Here is a 22,518-nt window from a genome sequence, read left to right as displayed (position 1 = left end):
TTTAGTGTAAGAAAAGACCATGCAGTTGTTAAGATCCTGAGCTCGGGAGCTAGGTTCAGAATCCCTACTCTGGTACTTCAGACATACTAACCTCATGTGCGTCAGTTTCCTTATGTATAAAATGCTGGTAATAATAGAATTTATCTCTTAGGACTCTTGTGAGGATGTATGAGTTTGTGTATACACAAAGCACTTACAAGAGTGCCTGGTGTAGAGTAAGCACTTCATAAGTGTTAACTGATGCTGTTAGCGCTATAAAATACATATTTCAATGTATAAGTGTATATAACGAATATATATTGTATTGAATGTCATTGCAATATGTTGTTTGAACTTTTAAAATCACTCTCATTTAGAGATTTAAAATGTTATCAGTGCAAGTTTTATTTTGTATTTGTTTTTATGTTTTCTATTCTAATTATTTCTATTCTAATTGAAAGAGTAAATGACAAAATGTATGTTCCTACCTTTCTTACAGGAATACCGTGAATAATGATTTAATTTGTTTACACGATTTGGGGTCACATTGTAAGAGGAATTATTAACCAGACTCTTTGGATTACAAGTACCTGATAAATCTGATTTTAGTCAAAACTATTCTTATGCCATCTAAGAAAAGAACGTTACTATTAAATGTGTTAATTTAGAATGCTTTGGGATTTTTGTTTTGGTTTTTATTCATAAACAATTATAAAAATCTAAGCTGAAAAAGAAGCCACTCTCTGGGGAAGTATCAGAAGATAAGCGTTGTTGAAATATATTCTTTTTTTGTTACTCTTTTATCATCATCATCACTGTTATTGTTGTAAGGCTTTTAAGGAAAAACAACTCCTATGTGTCTACTTTATTCAATATTCTACTACAACGCTACTTTACTTCTGACACTTCTGGTCACCAAGTATGTGGAAGGTTTCACCACACCAGCTGGGTGTTCAACAGTTCAATTCAGTTCTGACACTATCTACTGGGAGGTAGCATCAGGTACCACAGGTTAAGGGCTCAGTCTCACAAGATACCCCTCCCCCCCACCAACCCTGCCCCACTTCAAATGCCAGTCACAAGTCCAGGTTGTTACCTGTGTTTCTGACTCACCAGTTATAAATTTCAGGTTCCCGTGACTGAGGAAAACATTTTACCTCCTAGATTACCAGTTTATTATAAAAGGACGTATCTCAGGAACAACCAGATGGAAGAGGTGCATAGGGCAAGGTGGGGAGGGACACGGAGCCTCCATGCCCTCTCCGTCCTGCTACTCTCCCAGCACCTCAACGTGTTCATCAGTCCAGAAGCTTTCTGAACCCTGTGTTTTTTATTTTTATGGCACCTTGATTACACAGGCATGATTAATTAAATCATTGGTCACTGGTGATTGAGCCTGGTCTCCAGCCCCTCTTCGTCCCTGGGGGCTGTGGGGAACAGGTTCAGTTAACTTCCAGCCCTCTAGTGCCATGGTTGGTTCCCCCGGCAAGACAGCCCATCAACATAAACTCAAGTGTGGTGGAAAGCAGCTTGTTATGATTAACAAAAAGACACGTTTATGGCTCTTTTATCACTTAGGAAATGCCAAGGGTTTTAGGATCTCTGTGCCTGAAATGGAACAAAGACTAAATATATATTTCTTATTATGAATCACAATATCACAGTTGCATAATGGTTAAGAGCACTGTTCTGATTTTTTATATGACAGTAGGAGGCTCAGAAAGGTCAAGTAACTTCCTCATTTTTTTTTTTTTTTTTTCGGTACGTGGGCTTCTCACTGTTGTGGCCTCTCCCGTTGCGGAGCACAGGCTCCGGACGCGCAGGCTCAGCGGCCATGGCTCACAGGCCCAGCTGCTCTGCGGCATGTGGGATCTTCCCGGACCGGGGCACAAACCTGTGTCCCCTGCATCGGCAGGCGGACTCTTAACCACTGCGCCACCAGGGAAGCCCAACTTCCCCATTTTTATCTTAATCCTAACTCTCTGGCGTGATGGAGGATGGGGCAACTTTGATGGGAATAGAGCCACTACTGGCTCCAGCCATACTCATGTTGATAATGATGAATAATCAAAACCATTGACTCTAGTTACTGAGCTGTGAGTACTCAAATGAATAGAAAAACATTCTGTCAGTTTCTAGGGCTATCACCTTTGTTTTAGCTTTCTAGATTTGTTGGCCTGTGTGTTTGCTCCTGTGTGTGGTTTACAAGAGTTCTGGACCATCAATTTATCCGGTTTTAGAAGAGTAGTGAGTAACTTTTAGTAGTGTCAGTTTTTCTAACATGTTGTTTCCTCTCTTGTCCCCATGACAGCCTTGGCAGTCAGAAGAAGAGGGATCTTGGCTCCGGGAATATCCTGTGACCCTGATGCAGTTCTTTAGATACTTGTATCACAATGTCCCAGACCTGGCCTCCATGTGGATGAGCCCTGACTTCCTGTGTGCATTAGCAGCCACGGTCTTCCCCTTCAACATTCGCCCTTACTCAGAGATGGTAGGAAAGGGGGAGGAAAATATCAAAACTGGAATTAGTCTGCTCCAATGGTTAGCAGATTTTTTTGGCCAATTTTTTAAGCTTCTCACCAAGTTACAGTTTCATAACTTTCTGCTTCATCATTATCTGGTATCTGGCTCCCCACACGCTCCTTCTGCTTTCCCTTGAAATAACAGTGAATTCTACTTCCTGTTTTCATTTACCATATTCTTGTAAGTCCCTCATTAGTGAATTCCATCTTCATGTAGTTGTTGATCCATTTCTTCTTATATTTAATGATAGCTGTATAGTTGTGAAATCAGGTTACAGAACTCTAGTCAGACCAAATTTATTTCCACTTCATTTATATCAGGAATTAGGCATCTCCTGCATTTAGTCTTTACAAATTAATTACAGGATTGATTGTCTTTATAAGAAATGACATGTGTGTTTGTCCTTTCTGTTCAACTTTTTCTATTTTGTTCAACGGTTATTTTTCATATTTTGCACTAAAGAGAAAGTTATTAGACTGTAATCATACGTAGTATAAATACTTCTTTTGTCCTTTAAAACGAACCCAAAAGACGGTTGTTCTTCCATAGAACTTCAGAATTTCATGATGTTTTGTCTTACTTCTACCACTTACTCGAGAGGCTGGAATAAGGTATCTTCTTCATACTAATTTTTCTTCATGTATAATGGTGAAATACTCGTTCTAAAATTATGGCGATTTTTAGGAAAAAAGCAAATATAGCACATGACCTTAACACCATGGCTTGTTTATAATTTTAGAATCCACATTTTAGGTAAAAAAAGATTTTAGTAATATTTTGATGTTTTTTCCTTGTCAGCGTCTTGTAATCTGTCTTCTAATCCTTCTTTTTCTGTTGGCTCAAACTTGGTACTAGTTTCGTATTGCTTACTTATTTGGGTTTTTTTTTTTTTTTTTACCTACAAAAATGGGTCAGCCCTTGGGTACAATCATTATGCCAGATTTTTATCTGAAAGTCTATAACACTTGACTTCTCAGTAGGTATGTTTTAAATAAGCAAATATAGTCATTCTCATTTTATTATTTCATTTATTTCAAGTTCAGTTATCCACAATAGAGATAAAATTCAACATAAAGCAGTTATATGGTTAGTGGCCAGTGAGTAGTTTAATATTAGAAAGAGCATGTGTTGAGTAATCGTGACATATGGTGCCCGATTACCACCCTGAAAAGAGAAAATAAGTAAAGCAAAGTGAACGATGTAATGCACTGAATAGCTTAATAGGAGGTAAACACTGAACAAAAATACTGTTGCTGCTACAATTTGGTGGAAGTAAAAACATCAAATGAAATCTAATGTGACTAGGATATATTTCCACTTGATTTTATTAGGTGACTGATCTTGATGATGAAGTTGGATCTCCAGCGGAAGAGTTTAAAGCCTTTGCAGCAGACACAGGGATGAACAGAAGCCAATCAGAGTACTGCAACGTGGGTGTCAAGACATACCTGACCAATCACCCTGCTAAAAAGTTCGTTTTTGACTTCATGCGGGTCTTAATAATAGACAACCTCTGTCTTACCCCTGCCAGCAAGCAGACTCCACTAATTGATCTTTTGTTGGAGGTAAAGACAAAGAAATGCATTTACATCTCTTTCAAATTGTTTTTATAATGAGAGCGTTAATAACCAAGCAAGTTTTATGCCACATACCTTTCAGATTTCTAATTCTTTTGGGTTGTAAAGGCAGAACATATCATGAGCTATGGGAATTTTTTATCACAAATGTGCTAATATACACCCTATCAATTTGTTTCTCTTCTTTCTATTCCTTTTGGCATGTCCTTAATTTAGTCCTTTATCACCCTTACCCTGGATAGACCAGGAATTGACAAACGTTTTCTGTAAAGGGCCAAATAGTAAATATTTTCAGCTTTGTGGGCTGTACAGTCTCTCACAACTACTTCACTCTGCCATTGCAATGAGAAAGCAGCCACAGACAACACATAAATGAGTGAGCGTGGCTGTGTTCCAGTACAACTTTATGTACAGTAACAACTATAGGCTGAATTTGGCCCATGGACCTTAGTGTTCCAGCTCCTTCCCTAGTTATTTACAGCAGCATTGTCTCCTTAGCTTATAACTTCCTACTTCAGTCCCTCTTATTTATCACTTCCGGTATTATTGCTTTTAGTGTCCTGTGGGGCTTAAGGCGTGGTGCATTGCACATAATAGGTGCTCAATATGCACTCACTGAATTTTCCCCAAGGCAGCAAACTTGTAGGTTGTTTGGTATCTGAGCTCAGGCTCCTATAACAAAATACCATAGACTGGGTGGCTTCAGTAGCAGACAGTCATTTCTCACAGTTCTGGAGACTGAGAAGTCTGACGTCAGGATGCCAGCTTGGTCAGGTTGTGGTGAGGGCCCTCTTCCTGGCTTGCAGATGGCTGCCTTGCTCTCACATGGCAGAGAAAGACCTCAGGTGGTTATTCCTCTTCTTATAAGGGCATGAATCCCCTCATGTGGACTCCCCATGACCTCATCTAAACCTAATTACCTCCAGAAAGCTCCATCTCTCTAATATCACATTGAGGGTTAGGGCTTAATTTTTGAATTTTGCGGGGGGACACAAACATTTAGTCCATTGCACTTGATAATTCTCCTGATAAGTGATAAGAACTAGCTGATGCATCAGAAAACAAACCCTAAAGTGGTCACCCTGCTGGCTCTAGAAATTGACCATCCCTGAAAACCAAATGTTCACCTAGAAAAATCTCAAGAAAAAATAAAAGATCATTGAAGGGGATCTAATATATAATTAGTTGCCTATACATTCATTCTTTTGGCCAATTCATATAAATAGGGTCAAGCAGTATATGCCAGAGCTCTGAAAATAATGTTTTATGAAAGATTCAATCAGTGTAAAAGACCAACTGCTTCTCTCTGTGAGGAGCTTCCCACATGCCGCCCTCAGCAGTTTGACAACTGAACCTGCACTTTCTCTGCTCCCTCTAGTGGCGAAAACAGTTAACTTTTTATTTGAAACCTTAAAATCCCAGCAAATGTTTTATCTTATTCATGTGAAAATATCTGTTTGATCAATTAAAAGAAATCAGTGTAATTTAGGTATCAGTCATGCTAAGCACTTTAAAGCATTTTTTAATTTATTATTTATTTATATATCTTTGGCCGCTTTGGGTCTTCGTTGCTGCGCGCGGGCTTTCTCTAGTTGCGGCGAGCGGGGGCTATTCTTCGTTGTGGTGAGCGGGCTTCTCATTGCAGTGGCCTCTCTTGCTGCAGAGCACGGGCTCTAGGCGCGTGGGCTTCAGTAGTTGCAGCACTCGGGCTCAGTAGTTGTGGCTCACGGGCTCTAGATAGAGCGCAGGCTCAGTAGTTGTGGCGCACAGGCTTAGCTGCTCTGCGGCATGTGGGATCTTCCCGGACCAGGGCCCAAACCCGTGTCCCCTGCATCGGCAGGCGGATTCTTAACCACTGCGCCACCAGGGAAGTCCTATGCAAAGCATGTTAACCGGGACCACAGTGTTCAATATTGGCAGAAAAATAATTGATTTCATCAAGAATTCATCTGGTAGAATTTAAAAGCCTGCCTGGTGGAGCTTGTCCTCTTAGGAAACTTTAAGAAGAGAGATGGCTAGTGTTTTAGTGCATGGGGTAAGAATTTGAAGCATTCTATGCAAAATAAAATGGTTTTCAGAAAATAACAGGATAAAGTTAAGAATAGGTGTGTGTAAGAAAGCATAACTGAGCCAAAAAATAAAATACACATATGTAGAGGAAATGGGATAAGTGTATGTATTCAGTAATAACAGTCTTGTAGGAATCCTAATAGCTAATTAACTAGCAACGGGTAAATTGTATAATTGTCTTTTATTTTGGTTTTCTGTATTTTTCAGTAAGGAAAGTTTGATATGACATGTATTAACCTTGAGATAACGTTCTCATTATTGTGGACACTAACTTGCCCTGAAGTGGAATTGTATCTGATTGCATTAGGGAGTCAGGGGTGGTAGTATTTTAGGAAGAACCAGGGAGTGTCAAGATTGAATTTCCCAAATAGATTATCAACTCTCTAAAGTTAGGGACCAACTTTCATGTGTCCTTTTGTCTCTCACAAAGTTAGCTCAGTGCCTTGGTGTGTTCTTTAAGTTTTTTTGAATTATTTAACTATAACTATATCCCTGGCAGTTCCCAAACAGGAAGATATGATACCATCTAATAAGAGAGAGATAAATTTGCTTTTAAAAATCAGTGCTTTGAGGAACTTCAAATCTAATACACAAACACAGAATACACATACAAAAGATATTTAGTGGAAATGCTGTTGTATTCCATGTCTTCCCATGGTGTAAAATAATAAATTACAAGCATATGATTCTGAATGTTACAATTATGAAGTCTATCTCTGAAGAAAGTCAACAAAAGAACTATCCTATATATTTACCATTTACCTATGTGAAGGAAGGTGTTTGAACCAACTGATTTTTGGGCTGATATGCTCAAGCCAGGCCATTTTCAGTCTTAGGATTGTTGGGATGTCATCGTAAGAGTGTCTACTTACTTGATTGTATCTATAAAAGAATGTGTGAAGTTATCTTTATTAGCAGTCTATAAAAATAAAAGCTTCGCATTCACATAGACTGGCTTGAGTGTGAGTCAGGCCAAATACAAGGGAAGCAGTGTGGTGTCATAGAAGGACCTGGTTTGAATTCTAGCCCTGTGGTTTATTATGTAAACATTTTACTCTCACTGAGCTAAATTCATCCTCTAGAGAATGATATTATATACTATCTCCCCTGCATGATTTTTGTGACAGTTAAATATATATAAATCACCCAGCAAAACTATTTTGAGAAATTAAACATGTGCTGCTTATAGCTGTGTAACCTTGGCCCAGCTCAGTTCTCTTCACCCCTTACAGTTTGCCCATCTTTAAGATAGCATAAAAATAGAACCTGCCTCTGAGGACTGTTGTGAGAATTAAGTAAGATAATACATATAAGATTCATAACACAGTGCCTGGCACCTAAGACCTGCTCAAAAATCAAGTGGCCTGTGGTGGCTTATACAATCACCAGCATCCTCTGCTGTCACCAGCAGGCATCTAATGAAAGGCCAAATGAATTTGCTGCATGTGGCCACGGAAGGAAAGTACCTGAGAACAGACCAAAAAAGTACTTGTATATACCTGAAGGAAAGAAATATGATGAAACAAAGGAGGCTGATTTGGAGTGTGTGCCTGTCTGAGGAGTTCGCTGCTTTCTGCTCCCGCCATCTTCTAAACGACCTCCCCGTTCCCATCAGAGTGCAGCACCCCCTGCAGAGCAATAAACAAACCAAAAAAAGTGGCAAAAATGGGCAAAGAGAGTGCTATGAAATAACTGAGAGAAGAGAAGCCAGTCAGGCTTCTGCAGTCAGAAGGACAGAGCACAAACCCCTTTTCCTTGAAGGCTTTTCCTGTTACGGAGCACTAAAGGCCTCCCCCGCAGAGCCAGAGGGCTCTCAGCCATGGGCAGCACATGTACCCACGACGACTCTGCATGGTGTTCCCAGGCCTCAAAAAGGACGCTTTGAGTCTTTGAAGACTCGTGTTGTTGACTGGCTTCACTGTCTTCTCTGGGAAGACAGATCTCACAGGCAGAGCAGAGCATACGGCTCACCCTCTCTTCCTTCGGCCCTGAATTCATCCTGGTTGTCTGGTGGGCCAACCAGGTTTATCTAAAAAAATGGAGAGATTGTGGCTGAATTGCTCTTGTTGTGCATTTGTTAACTTCAGTATGGAGATTTTTAGTAGGGCTGGAAGAGTATGGAATGGCAGGTGAAGTGCTGAACTTTGGCGTCAAAGAAACTGACGTTTGAAACCTAGTTGTGACTTGACCAAGTGACTTGACCTCTCAAAGCCTCAATTACCTTATCTCTAAAGTGGAGATGATAGTATCTACCTCAAAAGGATATTGTGCACAATGAGATAAGGTACATAAAAACTAAGCACTGTGTAGTTACATAATTGTAGTCCAGTGAATTGTTTTAAAAAAAGAAAAAAACACCCAAGAAAACTATGCATGCACTCATAAAGTCTTAAGTCCGTTAAAAGTTAGGCTACTATGAGTATCAGCAAGAACATTTGAACTTGGCAGTTAGAGCCAATAACAGAGTTAATTCTGCGTCATGATCATTCATGAAACAGCTTCAGTGAGAGGAATCAGAGGATTAAATACGCCTGTTGGTGACTGAGCCAGCCTTAAATCCTTATAGAATACAAAAGAATACTTTCTAATTAAGTAAAAATAACTATTGTTGACAGATCAAACTACTTCTCTATGTTCTATGTTCCCTGTTTTACATACTCCAAAACTTTGTCTAATTAAGATTTTGTAAACTCTACTCATTATTACTTATCCCATTAGCCACATTGAGTTGATTATAATCCTGAATGAGTATTGCCATCCTCGGGTATTTAAATCCTCCTGTGAGTGGAGAGCCTTACTCCTTCGTAAATTTTGATCACTCAAGCTGTTTGAAAATGGTCTCTGATCTGATTGCAGGGTAGTCCTCATAGACCTATCAATCTGTCTTGTCACTTAACCACCTGAAGGTCCTCGCTTTCCTTCCGTTAACAGGGGTGGGGTCTTGATGTACTGTCAGCATGAGGAATAGGCAGGCCTTGGCCCCAACTCTTCTACTGACCATTGTATTAGTCTGTTCATCTACACAGGAAAATGTATTAAGATTATAAACAGGGACTTCCTTGATGTCTCAGTCATTAGGAATCCGTCTGCCAATGCAGGTGACACGGGTTCGAGCCCTGGTCAGGGAAGATCCCACATGCCATGGAGCAGCTAAGCCTGTGCACCACAACTACTGAGCCTGCGCTCTAGAGCCTGCTAGCCACAACTACTGAGTCTGTGCTCTAGGGCCCACAAGCCACAACTACTGAGCCTGCTCTCTAGAGCCCACAGGCCACAACTACTGAGCCTGTGTGCCATAACTACTGAGCCTGTGTGCCACAACCACTGAAGCGTGCACACCTAGAGCCCGTGCTCCGCAACAAGAGAAGCCACTGCAATTAGAAGCCCGCACACCATAATTAGAGAAAGCCCACGCGCAGCAATGAAGACCCAACGCAGTCAAAAATAAATCAATAAATAAATTTTCTAAAAAAAGATTATAAACAACATGTCATGACCTTCACTTTTTCCCAAATTATTCTAATGCCAAACCAAACTCCTAAGAACTAATATTCTTTTAACTGTTGCTAGGCCCATGTTTTTCATTTTAAAACAAAATATGTTTTATCAGAAAAACAGAGAAACGTTCATTACAACTTTGGTTGGTTTTTGAATCCTTAGAATAATATCTTTGATCTGAATATAGGATTCCAATTTTAACTGCTTTTTTAAAATCTTCACCAGCACCACTTTGAAAATCAGAATAGAAAGAAGTGGGTTTTTCCCCAGTGGAACAGATTTTAACTTTAAATGCATAAAGCAGAAGACTGTTCTATAGCCCACTTTTGCGGCATTGGTCATAAACATAGTCCTGGACCTGTCTGTGCGAGAAGAAATAGATTCTTTAACTTCACTTGCAAAGCATCAGTACTCTGCTTGTAACTACAACATCCAGATCTCTTTTTAAGAAACAAATTTATGTCAGTTTATTGAATCGTTCAATATCCAGCTCCTATCCAAAGCCAGCTAACATGACTGGCATTTGAGAAGAATGACAAAAGGATCTTTCCTACCTTTCATCCCTGTGTTCCCAGTGCTTTACCACCTCTCAGGCTAGAGACTTGAAAGTTACGCACCTGGACCATACCACCCTAATTACCAAAAGAACTGCCATCAGAGAACTATAGTTTAACTTTGTGCCCTAAACTTTTATTCAAGATAATTTTAAAAATCGTCTTTGTACTGTATAAAACCATTATCAAAGGTGCAACCTACAGGGCTGTTCATTGTCCTCTTTATAAAAACCCACAGGGAACATTCTTCTCAGAACAATCTTAGGAAAACATCCTTGCTGACTATATAGTATGCTTCCTTTTTTATAGATAATTAAAGGCTTTGTAAGTCATGTTATTATTTTTTCTCCTTCTTGACCCTAGGAAGCTCAAAGCAAAATTGTGTGCTTAATTGATTTTTTTGATATAAATACTTGCCTCCCCATTGACTTTACCTTCTTGGTTACTAGACTCCTGAGCTTTTGTGTTTGTTTAAATGGCTTTATGACTTATTTTATCTGTATCGCATTAGAAACTGCCAGATCTCTTTTGGAAGTCAGGTAGATAGATAATAGATATCAAATATTTATTAAATACTTAAAATGTTTAGAATACTGCTTTCGGAGGAATGGATTCAAAAGAAGGTATTGTTTCACCTTTGCTTCAATTTGTTTTTTAATCTATGGTCAGAAAAATAAGAGAGTATAAGCATATATACCATCTCTTGTGACATATTCTACTACTTACCAGTAGTTTTTTTTAATATAACTATGGTTGATGAGCCTTACCTTTGTTTACTGGGTTCTGTTTCTAATTCTAAATTTTATTGATTAGGCTTCGCCTGAAAGATCGACAAGAACTCAGCAAAAAGAATTTCAGACTTATATTTTGGATAGTGTGATGGACCATTTGCTTGCAGCTGATGTTTTATTGGGTAATATCATGTTTTATTTTCACTCTGTTAAAAGTACCTATAATCACTTCCCTTCTCTATCTAAAGCCCAAGTATACCACTTTTTTAACTTCATCTTTTTCCTTCTTTTCTGTGCATTTTCCCCTTATTGGTATTTTCCTATAATGAGGAAAAGGCCCATCTAGCTCCTTCCTTTGAACCTGGGATAAAGGATCAACAACAGGGAGTACTTAAGCTGCTTGTCCACGTTCATATGCTCAGAGGTGGCAGGAAGAGGACAAGGAAAGAGAAAAAATGTTTTTAAAACCATATTATGTGAACAGTATATTTTTATGAATTATCTAATACTTTTAAAAATTACTGTGATATACTTACAAATAAGTTACAAATGTAGCACTCTGAATTACCACCCAGGCAACATGCCTATATAAGAGCACTCAGAAATGCATTACCAGCACCCTCAGAAACTATACCTGTTAGTGGAATTATTCAGTTATAGGTATCTATGTTATTCTTTAGAATGGCTTTCAGGATGTAAATTCAAAGCACATTAAAATGTTTTTCCTGTATGTCTCTAGTTACAATAAAACTACAAAACTTGATACATTTACAGTGGAGCTAACATTTATATGTAAAACAATGACAAAATTTAAAGAAGGAAAAGTAATGATTTAGCATATTTGCTACTTGAATTTCTGATAATTATATAAATCATAGAACCTCCATGCTATTACATTATCATTTTTTTTAACAAAGTAAGTTTGCCAAGAAAATCTTAAGTGTTGTCATAACATGCAACTTTCAAACTGTGGTGTCAAGTCAGACTTTTGTATTTGTTATCACTTGAGAATCTTAAGTAATATCAGTCTTACTACATAAAGACACAAAACGAAGAGTTTTGCATTGTGTAGTGATTTAGAGTTAGGTGGGAATAATAATTACAGTCAGTTAAGGCTCCTAATTTCTAGAAAGGAGGGAGGGGCTTAAAGGGGGCATTCTGTTGGAGGAGGAGCCAGGAGGATTAGTGTTGAGGCAGTATGTACACAGCGAGCACACTGAAGCCACCGGGGCAGCTTGTAGAAGAGAAACAGTGCTGATGGGAATCATGGAAGGGGTGAGAGGTTACCCCATGGCACCACCACCACTGATGGTACTCTGTGTTTTACAGTTCTTTTGGACCTCTCTTCTGCCTCCATTACTTCATTGTGCTTAAAGTTTTGTTTGATGATTTGTTTTGCCCTTTAGTAGTTAGACAGAATCAATTTACAACTAATAAACTGACTTAATTTTTCTCTCAAAGGGAGGCTATGTGTCACTGACAGTTGACGAACTGTTTGCTTATCACAGACTGTCTTAAGGCAGTAAGAAACTTCACAGTCTCCATCCATAACACTTTTATCCTGCAGAAATTATTTCTTCCAACATTTATCATGACTTCTGGCCATGAACATCATTTTACTTAAAGTAGTACATAAGAGCTAATGGTCTTATTTCTAACGGTAGTAGATGTACTCATCTTGCCTTAGCCTGATTTGTTGGAGGGTCTGGTCTTAGGCTGGTGGACATCAATTTTCTTAAGACATTTTTTTCCTGCTGGAATTTAGGGGAAGATGCATCTCTGCCTATTACCAGTGGAGGGAGCTACCAAGTATTGGTGAACAATGTGTTTTATTTCACACAACGTGTGGTGGACAAGCTTTGGCAAGGCATGTTCAACAAAGAATCTAAACTTCTTATAGATTTTATAATTCAACTAATTGCACAGGTAATCCATTGTCACATTAGTTGTAGAGTACATGTTTTCCTATTGAAAAACTTTGCCTCAGGTGTCAAAATTGTTGGAAATAAGTATAACTAGTAAGATAATGAATGTTGACATTTTAATATAAAGCTCAGCTTATTAGAAGTGAATAAAACGTAGGTCTGTAGCCATTCCCCCCCTTACCCGTGGCCCGGTGCCAGTTTGTCCAGTATGTAAAGCTTCCTCATTCTCTCAGGCTGTGGGCTCCCACTACCTTCCCCACTGACATTGCTGTTTGCTAACCACATAGCTGGACAGCTTCCTGTTGGTTTAAAGACCTTAAGTTAATACAATTTGATAGATTTTCATAGTATGATGCATCAGTGTGTCAAGATTTAACAGAGCATGAAGAGTTGTTATTAGAGTATTCTCTTCTTGTAATTGAATCTTTACAAAGTTCACTGTAGTCCTTGTTCCTTTGAAGATGTCATATTAGTGTGTGTTTGTGGTACCTTTTCCGGTTTGGCACAAGTGATAAATCTTATTCAACACACGATGTAGAAAGTAGGAAATACTGTTGTCATGTTATTAGACACACACATGTCACCCAAGAATTTTTTAAGAATAAATTTGTATTTAAGCCAAAGAGAAAAGTTCTCATGTGAGATGAAACAACGTCAGAAGTTCTTTACTAACATTTTAGGTAATTTTTTTTTTTTTAGTAATTTTGAGTAGCGATTGATCACCCTTACAAAACTTGTGGGGTAGGAGTCTCTACCCAGATGGCACTTGCCCGTGTTCTGAGGGAGGCTGCTCTGCACACAGATGTATATACACACAGCACTCATCTCATTACATTTATGTGTCTTGTGGGTTCTGAACCTCATAATAGCAAGAGCTTTGTATTTTTTATCTTAGCACCCCAGTACTTAGCATGGTGTCTGATACATAATAAACCTAATAAATGTTCATGTGTGAATGATAAGCAGACTTTTTTTGTCCATTTTATTAAAGTATCTCTCATATCTTTAGTCAAAAAGAAGATCCCAGGGATTGTCACTGGATGCGGTTTATCACTGCCTCAATAGGACCATATTGTACCAGTTCTCCCGGGCACACAAAACTGTCCCGCAGCAAGTAGCTCTCCTTGATTCACTCAGGGTCCTGACTGTAAACAGGAACTTGATCCTGGGCCCTGGGAACCATGACCAAGAATTCATTAGCTGTCTGGCTCACTGCCTCATTAACCTGCATGTTGGAAGGTAACTCTTTTAGGTTCAGTTTGAATTTGTCTTTGATATTTTTCTACCAGAACTCTTTGTTCTACTTTTCTGATTATAACATTTCTTTTTTCTTTAATCTCGGTTTTACTTAAAACTTCATGAGAAGGTAAAAGACAAGGGTTGAATTTCTGCAGTGAAATAATGAGTATATTTTTGCTTTAATTTTCTGTATCTTTAAATTTTTTGTTAATCACATGTCACATATATAATTTTTAAATAAGAGTTTGCTTTTCAAGTAAATTAGATACACACTGTTGGAGGTTAAGAGGGGTAAAAAGATAAGAATGCAATAAATAAATGCAATATGTTAAATGGGTAAAATTAGTGTTTTGCCACTGGTTGCTTTGCAAGATATTTCTTTGGTGTCTGCTGGGGGCCAGGCATTGGATTAGGGACTGGGATGAAATGTGAATGAGACAGACCCTGTGGCAGGTCTTGGAGCATGCAATCTAGGAGGGAGGATCCATAACTAAGCAATGTGCTCTGCTACAAGCACGGTGCTTTGGGAACACATAACAGGTGCCCCTAGCCTGGGAGAGACACCTGCTGAGTTACAGCTTGAACCTGGTTGAGAAGGAAGTTAATCCTCCAATGAGAATGGGGAAGAGTGATGTGGGAAGAAAGAGTCATCTATGCGATTGCCCAGAGGGCAAAAAGAATATGGCACATGTAGGAAACTGCAGGTATTTCACTGCTGCTGGAGCAAAGAGTGGTGAGATAAGATATGGGAAAGGGGGCACAGTCATAGGAGGAGAATGTTCTTAAATGAACTTTTCGTAATTTTTAGGTAAAAATGTTAATAGTGATAAAAAAGTGTCTTAAATAGTAAGATGCTCCTTTTAATGCTGTAATTTAGTTTAATTACATTCAGTCGAGTGGATTTGTGACATCATCGCTTAAAAATGGCATTTTCATGATAAACTATAAGTTCTGTTCTGTGCATCTGCCAAATGTCTGTCTGCCACTTATGGAGCTCTGTGACAGAGCCAGCGTTTACTTGTGTCTGCAGAGTAGTACTTAGTCATCACAGTTTACAGCTGCAGTAATTTCCTTCATATAGTTTAAACTGACTGGAATTTTTCAGCAATGTGGATGGGTTTGGACTGGAAGCAGAAGCCCGCATGACTACATGGCACATTATGATCCCCTCGGACATTGAACCAGATGGTGGTTACAGCCAAGATATTAGTGAAGGTAGTTATCTCAATTTTTCCCCCTTTTCTCTCCACTCATTTCTAAGATATAACCAAAAAATCCGACTTCAGAAACCGCCAACATCGACAACCAATCTCTCCATAGGGCGTACCTGAACATATACCAATATGCCCGCCAGCATATACCAACGTGCTAGCTGTACATCTCCTTATGCCAGGATGAGTAAACCCCTGATATTGCTCGCCCTCCACATTTTATAGTAACACCAGGAAACTTGGTGATACTTACATTTGCACAAGCAGTAGTGCAAATATGATACTAACTTGGCGCTTACTATTAAGAGAGCTGGCTATTGATAGTATTAGGCCAGTCACAGTAGAGGCAAATATTGCTTGAGACAGATTGTCAGTACTACCATTTTTATTCTTTCTCCCTTTTTTAAATCTAGTTTTCCCACTGATTTTTGTAATTATCGTGCATATGAGAGTCTTTGGGTGGATTGATTTCTAATTTCCAACGTTGTTCAGTTGAAAAGATTAGATAATTACAAAAGTGTTTGTCTCTCCAGCAATATTTAGTGTGGTAGTTTTGCATATGATTTTATCCTTTGTAGGTCCAGCACTCATTCTTTCATTCATTTAAGTATTAATTTGTTCTCTGTTCTTTCACTAAAATTTCTTGAACCCCAGACACTAAGGACACAGTGATTGTTTTCACCCCCCAAGGAACTAACAGTCTAGAACACTGGTTCTCAAAGTGAGGTGCTCAGACTAGTAACATTGACATCATTTGGGAACTAGTTAGAAAAGCAGATTCTCTGGCCCCATTCAGATCTACTGAGTACTCAGTACTCAGATACTCTGGGGGATGAAGACCAGCAATCTGTTTGAACAACCTCCCAGGTGATTCTGATGCTTGCTAAAGATGGACTGGCCTAGAGCAGGAGTCGGACAAATTAGCAAGGAGTCCATAGCAAGACGGAATTTAATAGTAAAAGCTCTAAAAATATTTGTTTACTATTTCTTTCCTTTTGCAAAATCATCAAGAACAATTAACTTATTTGTGAATTTACCTTAAATATTTAGATCTAAAATTTACTTTTAAGTGGAGAATAAGTTCTTTTCTTTTATAGAAGAAGCTAGACAATGAAATATATATGTAATTTCCAGTTTTATAAATATGTAGTCTTTTTGCTTGATATAAAGTTTTTTGTTTTTTTAAGTTTTCCAAGTAGCCAATCGCATTTTTGGTTATCTGAATAATCCTTTTTTTGTTGTTTTGTTTTTTTTTTTTTGTTTGTTTGTTTTTGCGGTACACGGGCCTCTCACGTTGCGAAGCACAGGCTCCGGACGCGCAGGCTCAGCAGCCATGGCTCACGGGCCCAGCCGCTCCGCGGCATGTGGGATCTTCCCGGACCGGGGCACGAACCCATGTCCCCTGCATCGGCAGGCGGACTCTCAACCACTGCACCACCAGGGAAGCCCTGAATAATCCTTTTTTACTGAACTGGCTATGATATGAAGCATTTTTTGGACAATTAAGTACTATACATCTAAGTTGAAATTCTTCGATAAAAAAGAAAAAAAATACTAACTACCTTTATATTCTTTTTGATCAGTTGCTGTTTTTTATTTCCTAGGACGTCAGCTTCTCATAAAAGCTGTCAACAGAGTTTGGACTGAATTGATTCATAGTAAGAAACAGACCTTGGAGGAGCTTTTCAAAGTCACTCTACCAGTGAATGAAAGAGGCCATGTGGACATAGCTATAGCAAAGCCGCTCATTGAAGAAGCCGGTTTGAAATGTTGGCAGAATCATCTAGGTAAGACAGTTTACAGATATCATGTGACAAAGGGACTTACATACAACTATCATATATGGGTGCACTTTGGATATGAAATTAAACTTTCCCCAAAAGATATTATGATGACAGTAGAAATGAAAATCAATACAGTATAGCCCATTCTAGAATGATTATGCTGAGATTAGGCTTTTCTTCTTAGATTTTTCTTTTAATTTAATTTTGTTTTTGTTTGTTTTTTTTTTTTTTGCGGTACGTGGGCTTCTCACTGTTGTGGCCTCTCCCGTTGCGGAGCACAGGCTCTGGACGCGCATGCTCAGCAGCCATGGCTCATGGGCCCAGCCACTCCGCGGTATGTGGGATCTTCCCGGACCGGGGCACAAACCCATGTCCCCCACATCGGCAGGTGGACTCTCAACCACTGCGCCACCAGGGAAGCCCTCTTTTAATTTAAAAAAAAAATTTTTTTTTTTAAATGTGTTATACATCAGGCATCTATGAGCTTGGTAAATAATACATTGCTCACAACTTTAGTATGGTCACCATCTTGGTTATGAGTCTACATCCCTTATCTATAATTCTGAAATTCAAAAAGCCCTGAAAACCCAAGGTGTTATTATTAATTTGATGCCAAAACTCACTTGGTAGCAAAACCTAACCTATCTTTGTTTATCCTACTAGGCATTAATATTAATACATTTTGCTGCAGAAATATTATTATATTATTAATTATTGTTTATTACCTTAGACCTTCTGGTGGTCTAGGGTGATACAGTACATATAATATACAGTATATGTACTGTATCACCTTCTTTTTTTTTTTTTGTGGTATGCGGGCCTCTCACCATTGTGGCCTCTCCCGTTGCGGAGCACAGGCTCCGGACGTGCAGGCTCAGTGGCCATGGCTCACGGGCCCAGCCACTCCGCAGCATGTGGGATCTTCCCGGACCAGGGCACAAACCCGTGTCCCCTGCATCGGCAGGCGGACTCTCAACCACTGCACCACCAGGGAAGCCAGTGTATCACTTTCTTAAAATTCTAAATTCCAAAGTATACACAACACCAAAGATTTTAGGTAGGGAACTGTGAATTGTTATTAACATAGAAACTGATTACAGTTAAAATAAATATGCATATTACTGCAGAGCTATGAGGTTTCAAGCAAATGTGAGTTCAACTAGTACAATAATTGTCAAGCAGCTATCCTTATACAAGATAAGTAGATATAATATCTGAGAGTGTCTGCATCTGTAACATAAGCTGCTTTTGATAACTACAGAATTGTGGTTTGTAACCATTATGTAAAAGTATTAAAAGTAAGGCTAATAAATACATGGAGAAACTGTAAAATACTCTAATTTTAATTTTGTAGCCCATGAAAAGAAATGCATAAGTCGAGGAGAAGCTTTAGTGCCCACCACACAATCCAAATTGTCCCGTGTCAGCAGTGGCTTTGGTCTTTCCAAGTTAACGGGATCGAGAAGGAATCGAAAGGAAAGTGGGCTTCATAAACACAGTCTTTCCACCCAGGTACATTGTTTAGTTTTATTAATGATATGATTAGAAATTTGTAATTCAAGGTTTAGTTGTAGTGTTTTATATAAGACACTTAATACATGCAAGCATATGATTTGAAATGGAACTTTTCTGCATTTTTGCTTTAGACAGAAGAGAGAAATAACTCAGGTTGTGAAGCCTTCTCCCATTTTATTATGATAAAATTGCACTATGAGTGTTGTGTATTTACATCCATTGCATAACTGGACATAAGATGAGATTCAGATATTGATATATGATAGACTATGGATAATTTTTTCTCAGCTCTTCCAAACCTTCAATTTTATTAATAGTTATATAAATTTTAAAGCAACAGCAGACAAAATAGCTTTTTATTTTTTATAATTTTGTTGTACATGCCTGAGATTGATTTTTTTTTTTTTAACTCATCTACCTCCAGCATTAATTTCTTCCTCATCATACTGTCTTTGCCATCGCAGAATATTAGTGGCAGCTGTGAAAAGGGCCTGGGAGAAACCATGTGTATGAGTCATTCCATGTGTCAGGTTGGGTTCCCCAGGAAGCACACTCTGAGAGGGGGTTTAGTGTGCAGGATGTTTATTAGGGGTGCCCTTGATATTTGTGGATGGGAGAAGAAGGAAGCAGGATTGGTCACAGGGAAATGTCAGGCTACAATGCAGGTCTAGCGACAGACCCAGCTGTGACCCAGGTGGAGCTTTGGTACCAAAATGACCTGTCAGAGTTGACCTTTACTGAGCTGAAATGGCTGAGCCTGCTTGCCTCCAAATCAGCCAGTGATTGTGGGGTGCCCACAGCTCTCTGCAGCTGAGGTGATCCCTGAAATACTGACAGCGCTTCCAGAAGTTGTGGCAGTGAGCCCTTCCTTGAAAGGGGCACTGGGGGATGGGGGGTATATGGATCTGTGTCCATCACATAAGCCTCTATCAGATTCATTATATAATTAATCTTTCAGAGTTTTCTGTGGGGTTTTTTGGGTGTTGTTGTGATGCCTTTAATAGAATTTTAACTAACTTGGGGGGCATTATTTCAAGGCTAGTTAACATTTTTTTCCAGGAAATCATGAAATATTAAGACTTTTTCCACTCATTGTTAGGAGATTTCTCAGTGGATGTTTACACACATCGCGGTTGTTCGTGACTTAGTAGACACACAATATAAGGAATATCAGGAGGTAAGAATCATAATCATAATAATGGTTTGTTTTGCATTCTTTGAGTGAGAAAAGATTGTTTCCCTTGATATCTTCCTCCTGCTTTTAAGAATAAGTTGCTGAACTGAATTTATCATGAGATAATGTTTTGTTTTGTTTTTTTTGCGGTACGCGTGCCTCTCATGTTGTGGCCTCTCCTGTTGCGGAGCACAGGCTCTGGACGTGCAGGCTCAATGGCCATGGCTCACGGGCGTAGCCGCTCCGCAGCATGTGGGATCTTCCCGGACCGGGGCACGAACCCGTGTCCCCTGCATCGGCAGGCGGACTCTCAACCACTGCGCCACAGGGAAGCCCAGATAATGTTTTTGATTATCCCTGCTAGCAGCTACTTTGGCCATTGGTTTTAACATAGAAAGACTGGAACTTCGTACAGGCAAACTGCATTAAAAAGTGACAGACTGGAGATCAGCACAGCTGAATCCTAATGATATTCACTACCAACATATTGCATGTGTCTGTTCTTAATAAAAATTAAAATATTGGAAAGATCCCTTTCTTTCATACTTAACAAGGAGACCATGAAAATGTGCATCAAAATCTCTGAGAAGTCTCTTAAAATTTTTAAAAATTAAAAGATAAAGTTATTTTTTATTACAAGTGCTTGGTGATTTTGTCAGTAAGAAATATTTTCAGTGAAATCCTCTTGATGAATTCATAGTTACTCAACAACTTATTCGAAATATTTTATTTCCATGGCAGCTGAGTTATATCTTATTAAAGATTTCTGAATGATAAGCTGCTAATATTTTATGGGCATGATACTAGATACTTAGTTGTTACAGGGGATTTCCTCCTGCCAGGAACACATAAGTACTATGATGGTATCATTATAATATCAAGATTACTCCTTCAGTAATCATTAGTGTTAGTTGTACAGTATAAAGGGATCTGTATTCTTAAATTGTATACTTATATTCCATGAATTATTAGATAAGCATCTAATCATTAGGTGCTTAGTTTTAAGCATCTACTGTTGAAATGTTACACATTTTGACATTTGACAAATAGAAAGAAGTTATTCCAAGTCATAAATTTCCATTTAAGTAAGGTGGTTTGGATCTATACCAGGGCCAAGTAACAATGGTTTTCCTTTAATTTTTATATGAATGTTAAGTTCCCTATCAGAGATGCATGTGTATATTCTTTACCTAAAATTATTGGAAATGTTACGGTGATTACCAGGAATCTAGTGTGTTGGCAATATTTCTTGATGTGGCTTTCTAGATTTTCTTTTATTCATGTTCTAGTAACTGTTTTACAATTGGGGGTGGGGAAGGGGTTTCATCCTTAAATTACTGTCTTTATTAACTCACACTGGACAGACCATTTCCATGTATTTTCATAAGTAATATTACCATCGTCCCTGTCCCTGAGCTACAAGTTGCTTCAGCACTCTGGTCAGGTGTACTGCACATGCTACCCTATAGGGATCTTCCATGTATTATATACTTGGTGCTAAAATAATCGGGCCATCACTAAAACCCCACCTTCTCACAAGATCGGCAGCTTACTTTAACCATAAATAAATGTAACTTTACTTTTATAATATTGCTTGAAATTACCTGGATTGGTTTTTGTTTCCAAAGAATAACTTGGTTTCAAGGTACTTGTAGACTGTTCATTGTTGCTCGTGCTTTTGCTTGAAAAACAACCTGGACTCCCTCTTGTTAGCGTCAGCAAAATGCCCTGAAGTACGTGACGGAGGAGTGGTGCCAAATCGAGTACGAGCTGCTGCGGGAGCGGGGGCTCTGGGGCCCCCCTATCGGTTCCCATCTCGACAAATGGATGTTGGAGATGACGGAAGGGCCCTGCAGAATGAGGAAGAAAATGGTGCGGAATGATATGTTTTACACCCATTACCCTTACGTGCCGGAAACGGAACAAGAGACAAATGTGGCGGTGAGTGCGCAGAATTCAGCGTTTGTAGTGACGCTTCCATGTCTGTCTTCTTTTTTGTAAGCGTTTTTCCTTATTTGGTCAATTACGAAAAACACCTAATTTAGAAGATTTGATGAACTATAATAAGTTGATAATGCCAGGGTGCTGGCGGTGGAATGAAAAGGTGCAGCAGGGAGCCTTCACAGTGAAGTGGTTTGGATCTGAGACCCTGGAGCCAGCTGCCAGGTTTGAAACCTGCCTCTGCCCCTTCACTAGCTGGTGACCTTGTACCGGCCACGTTAACCTCTTCAGCTTCTGCTTTCTTTATGCCTAAAATGGAGAAAATAACAGTTCCATCTTAGAAGCTATTGGGAGGATTAAATTAATTAAAATTAATGAAGTACTTAGAATAGTGTCTGGCACAGAATAAGCACTATATAAGTGAGTGTTAATAAAATAAACATTGCCACTAAGCAATATTCTTTGAAGAAATACAGAGCGCAGTTAAAGAATAATGGTAGCCTGAGTGTATAGATCTTCCCATTTATATTGAGAAGCTTCATCACTGGCTCCACGGGTATAAAACGAACAACATTTGCCCCTCAAGTTCCTTTTTATTCAGACAGGTTACCCTTCCTAAAGCCTTCATTCAGATTTTTGCACTGACCATAAAAATTTTGTCTAAAATAATCATGGTCTAGGAATCATGTTTTTGCGTTCGGGAAAATACAGTCTTCCCCAATAAAGTCACTGCAGATTTGGAAGAGAAACCCTTCATGGTTTAAGTACTTTCACATACTTGACTTTAATATGATTCT

General features: G+C 38.9%; 1 protein-coding gene across 9 annotated transcripts in view; it reads left to right on the top strand.

Moving 5' to 3' along the window:
- Positions 1–22,518, top strand: part of WDFY3 (WD repeat and FYVE domain containing 3) — a 262,893-nt gene that overhangs the window by 180,136 nt on the left and 60,239 nt on the right. For all 9 annotated transcript variants that reach the window (XR_004349890.1, XR_004349891.1, XM_032631813.1 and 6 more), the window contains 10 exons: positions 2,291–2,470; positions 3,834–4,067; positions 11,015–11,114; positions 12,698–12,858; positions 13,867–14,096; positions 15,202–15,311; positions 16,912–17,094; positions 18,446–18,603; positions 19,706–19,783; positions 21,494–21,721. Coding sequence is in view for 7 of the 9 variants with exons in the window: in XM_032631813.1 (XP_032487704.1) it covers positions 2,291–2,470; positions 3,834–4,067; positions 11,015–11,114; positions 12,698–12,858; positions 13,867–14,096; positions 15,202–15,311; positions 16,912–17,094; positions 18,446–18,603; positions 19,706–19,783; positions 21,494–21,721 (1,662 nt within the window). In the remaining 2 variants the exon portion in view is untranslated. The remainder of the gene's footprint in view (positions 1–2,290; positions 2,471–3,833; positions 4,068–11,014; positions 11,115–12,697; positions 12,859–13,866; positions 14,097–15,201; positions 15,312–16,911; positions 17,095–18,445; positions 18,604–19,705; positions 19,784–21,493; positions 21,722–22,518) is intronic.

Source organism: Phocoena sinus, chromosome 5, assembly GCF_008692025.1.
Source record: "Phocoena sinus isolate mPhoSin1 chromosome 5, mPhoSin1.pri, whole genome shotgun sequence".
NCBI classification, from domain to species: Eukaryota; Metazoa; Chordata; class Mammalia; order Artiodactyla; family Phocoenidae; genus Phocoena; species Phocoena sinus.
The sequence above is the reverse complement of the archived record's forward strand: the minus strand, read 5'-3'. Positions and strand labels throughout refer to the sequence as shown.